The 4,866-nt window shown below is 33.8% G+C and overlaps 1 protein-coding gene across 1 annotated transcript; it reads right to left on the bottom strand.

Moving 5' to 3' along the window:
* Positions 1–2,849: 2,849 nt before the first annotated feature.
* Positions 2,850–4,866, bottom strand: LOC104114070 (protein ALP1-like). Its single transcript, XM_009624428.4, has one exon. The coding sequence runs from the start codon at positions 4,750–4,752 to the stop codon at positions 3,121–3,123; it is 1,632 nt and encodes a 543-aa protein (XP_009622723.3). The 5' UTR covers positions 4,753–4,866; the 3' UTR covers positions 2,850–3,120.

Genomic DNA, 4,866 nt, shown 5'->3' with positions numbered 1-4,866 from the left:
AATCAGCATTAAAATGGATATATCGTACTTACAATTAATATTATACAATTTGATGGTACAATAATATACAAATTTAAAAATAAATTTCGTACAAATTTAATACAAATTGATATATCTACAACAACATACATACAAAAAATAAATTTCATATAACTAATTATATAGTATTCACTTAGTTACAACTTATCTACAACTTTCATATATTATTTTTATCCAGTTAAAATACATCTACAATATCATACAACTTAAATACAATATCCATACAAATTTTATACAATGTCTTTTTGTATATTTTGTATCTAATTTGTATATATTTTATATGTGGTGTGTGTTTCTTCCGCTCTAAAATTCTAATCAAAACTTTCTCTTTTAATACAATTTAGATATATTTATCAATAACTTTATGTAAAGAGATTGTATTGATAACTTAAATACAAATTTTATACAACGATTCATACATTATACAACTATTTTTCAACTTCCATATAACATTCAAATAAAAAATATATATATAACTACAACATAATACAATTTACATACAATTATACTACAACTTTACTATAATTTTGTAAGTATATTGTATGTCATGTCTAATCTTTACTACAACTTTACTACAATATTGTATTTTGAGTTTCAATATGAAATTCAGCCAAAATCAAGCTTAATCTTCACCAAACACCCTCAAAATTGAGATATAAACTCCAAACAATATTCCTAATTGTTTGCAACAATACCCAATCCAAACAAATAATGATTTTTGAAAACCCAAATTCGAATTCAAAGCTTCAAAGCTTTTTAATGACTGTCAATGATGGAGAGTCAAACACCTTCAAAATTTATTGATTGATACTTTCAATTTGAACACCAATCGTGCAACATGAAACGAAATTGCAAAGTTAAAACTCTATAGTAAAACGATTGAAATCGATTGATGAATTTCATTAAAAATATATACAACATGAAAGGATAAAAAATAGAGGGCATCAGAGGAAGAAAAATTGGGGAAAGAACAGAGAATGAGAGATTGAGAGACAGAGAGTGACGGAGAGAGAGAGAGAGAGAGAGCGGAGAGAGAGAGAGATGGAGAGAGAGAGCGTAAGAGGGAGAGAGAATAAGAATGTGAAATAATTGATTCCTTATTCAATTCAAAATATAAAAGGATACTCATTTAATTCCTAAAATGTATATAATTGATATATTATATATGCCTATGTAATTAAATCAAAACTTGAGTATGAAGGGTAATAAAGTTTCAAATATTATATAGGAAAGTAAAAAATATTTTTCTTTAAACTTAGCAATGTGCATATTTGTGGGCTTTGACTTTTTCTACTCACAATGTCAAAAATCTTTATTCCGTGTAAACTTTTCACATTTTCCTTGTTTTGCATTAACTTGAAATAATATTTTGGTTGATGATGAGTGCATGAGTAGAAAGTAAATACTTTTTACACACACTACTTACACCAAACAAAAAATATTAAGTTAATCTTAAAGGTCACTACTTAGAGTGCTTTTGTGCTTGTACATATCAGTTAACAATATAAAAAATTATATGCAATATATCGAATTGGTGTAAACACCGAATGAGTATAAATTTTTCCATGAACGGCTATATGACCTATTGCCTCAGTACGTTTTATTTTCGCGTAAATAATTAAGCTGTTGTGCTTGTATTTTATGTCTGAAAATACGGTGCTTCGTTCGGTGGTGATTCAATTTAATTATAGAATTATTGATAACACTTATATATTATGATAAACGTCACTCTAACTAAAAGCAACTGTTTCCCATATCTGAATCATATATTTTAATACTTGTTTCCATCCTTCTGTTTTGTTATCTCAGTCTAATGTGAATAGAATCTGTCGACTAAGCATGACGCAACGCGTTTTGCACACTGTTTATTTGCGCAAATCTCTCTTTAATAAAATTTTATTGGCAAATGACATCTGGTTATGTGTGGATTCAGTACATATAAAATTATAAAAGAATGATCTCTAGGTAACCAAATGCTTGCTTAGTTAGTGCATTACAATTTCTCTGAAATAGACAAGTTCTGATCAAGAAACTACTAAAACCAACAGTTACTAAATCAATCAATCAATTATGCCTCAATTCGAATTAGGTCATAATTCCTTCTTTTCTGGTTGGAGAAAGAAAAAGAATGAAGACTTCAGATTCCTTAGTTCTTCTTTTAAGCTTCTCAAAAGTAGCTCCAGACAGATTTTCTACTTGGAAACAAGATTAGACTAGACTTTAGGAACTAAATATGCTAATCTTGCCCCAAGTAGATGCATTTCAAAACCGAACGTTTTATTCTATGGAATTGTATTATAGTAAATATACTTTAATCAATAATTTATTAGCCCAGCTGGTATTTGATATCAATTTCCCACTGCTTAGCTGTCCTATTTTTAAATTGTCAACAAGATTCATACAACAAACTTAGTTATCCTCACTTATATTTATAGGTTACTAACCATATCATACTTCAAAAAGCTGTTGAAAATTATATATTAAATTAACCACTGCGGAACCGATATTTAAAGCCGAGATTTAAAGTTAATGGATTTGAGATTCTAACCCTTTTTAAGTTAGTGAGTTCTAAATTAATTATTTTGTTAAGACAAAAGACAAATACGGAGCTTGAACCAAAGTTGGTGGTTCCGCCGAACCGGTAACTGCATTCTTCCAAGAATGCTTTGATGCTGTTATAAGCATATTCTCTTAAACCACAAGAATAACACACACAACGAATGAGAACATACTGCTAAAATTAAACTAGTAGTTGGTTTTGATGTACAACAATAATAGGAGAAATAGAGTTACATGTAACTGACACTTGGTAAAGAAAGAATTTTTGTTTCGCCAGAGCCAATTGCTTCTATCAATCTCTAATTCAAGTATGAAATACAATGTTTGTCTGCAATTTCAGTATATGTCTATGGCCTAGAAAACAACATTTTCATCACTTTGCACAAAGGGAAGATTAGACTATCCCCTTGACTAACTTTGATGGAATAAATATGATACAACTTTAAGAAAAACAAATGTGAAATGTAATAACTTTAAAGAATTACATAAATCAAGAAGAACACATCAAAGTTAACTACTTTTTCATGACAGGAAAGAAGTACCAGCATGGTTATGGTGCAAAAGATTATGAGCAATTGCATCCCTTGCAAGCCTAGCATTAGTCGATCTCAATTGAATCTCAGGAACCATCTCATCATCAATGAGCTCGAAATTGAGCTCTGGATCCATCTCCTCATTCTTCATCTCGCATATATTATGCAACACACAGCACGCCCCTAGCACGACTGGCAAATCTTGAAGTTTCACCTCTGTTCTCTTCTGCAAGCAAGACCATCGCCTTTTCAACCTCACAAACGACTCCTTCGCGACCCTCTGAACCTCTCCAATCTTCTCATTGAAAGCATGTTGAGTCCAAGTCAGATGCTGCTGTGTATAAGGCACTAAAACCCAATCCATCAAAGGGTACCCAGAACTGCCAACAATCCAAACACCATTCAATAACCCTGTATTCGCCCTCTGGAAAAGGGCGGATTTTTCCAATACCTGATCATCAGGCATTGAACCAGGCCAACCAATACACACATCCGTAAACACCCCTCTCGGATCAACCACACCTTGAACAGTAATCGAGTACGATGTCTTCTGATTCCTCTCCGTATGCCTCTTATTAAAATAAGCGGCGACACTAATTTTAGGAGCAATTATAGGTATATGAGTAGTATACATTGATCCCACAACATTAGGGATCCCTGACATAGCCTCATACTCATCCTTTACATTCCTCATTTTCTCTTCATCAGGCCATTGAAGATACTTAGGCATCAACACAGTCCTAATAGCGGTACAAACCTCTAACACGAGCTTATGGCAAGTTGAAATACCCAATCCAAACCTCTTCGAAACCAACCTAAGTGGCTCCCCAGTGGCCAATCTCCATATACAAACCGCGACACGCTGCTTCACGGGCACAGCATCTCTTAACATAGTGTTCTCTTTCGCCACCACAGAGCTCAACTCATTACATATCATCTCAAATGTATCTTTCCCCATTCGAAACGCCTTTTTAAACTCCTCATCGGGGAAATCAGCACTGTTACATTGATCCCACCAAGCTTTTGATCTATTCTTCACCCATAACCGCCTTTGGGGCGCCCCCGCCCCTCCCTTTTCACTATTACTGTTAGCTTTACTACTCGAAACGATTTCATCCTCAGCAGCAGCAGCAGCAATGGCACAAGCAGCAGCTGAATTGCCTCGCCCTTTTCGTTTTCGAGCACCATCTAACTGTTCTAAATCATTATGATGCTGTTGAACGTTTGAATAATAATCCCACATGACCTTAGTTGTTTTCTTGTGATTCGCCTCGAATAAGAGCTTATTCTCTTCCTCTTCCTTAACAAGTTCCTCTTGTTCCGACTTGTCTTGCTCCTCAAGTAACAACAACGATGTTATTATCTCTTTCAGCTCCTTTGTTTTCACAGCTCCACCACCTTGATTTTCAAGCCCACCAAATTCATTATTTTCACCTCCACCACCACTAGTATTATTGTACAGATTGCTGGCGGGGGTTTCTTGAACAGTATCTTTTCTTCTTCTGCGACGCTTATTGGGTACGTTATCATTCATCTGAACGAGAGTTTTCTCGAGTAATTCACGGATATAGGAATGGGAAAAGCTAGAATTTTCTGGGAAAGAAGGGAGTTGTTGCTTCATATATGGCAAAAGGGGGAAGCAGGCAAAGTGTTTGAAGAAATGTGTGAATGATAGTGTGTTCACACATAGAGACTTCGGATTATACAAGAAAGATATAATAAATGAGGTTGAAAG

Source organism: Nicotiana tomentosiformis, chromosome 8 (genome assembly GCF_000390325.3).
Source record: "Nicotiana tomentosiformis chromosome 8, ASM39032v3, whole genome shotgun sequence".
In the NCBI taxonomy this organism is placed as follows: domain Eukaryota; kingdom Viridiplantae; phylum Streptophyta; class Magnoliopsida; order Solanales; family Solanaceae; genus Nicotiana; species Nicotiana tomentosiformis.
This window is presented reverse-complemented; position numbering and strand designations above follow the sequence as displayed.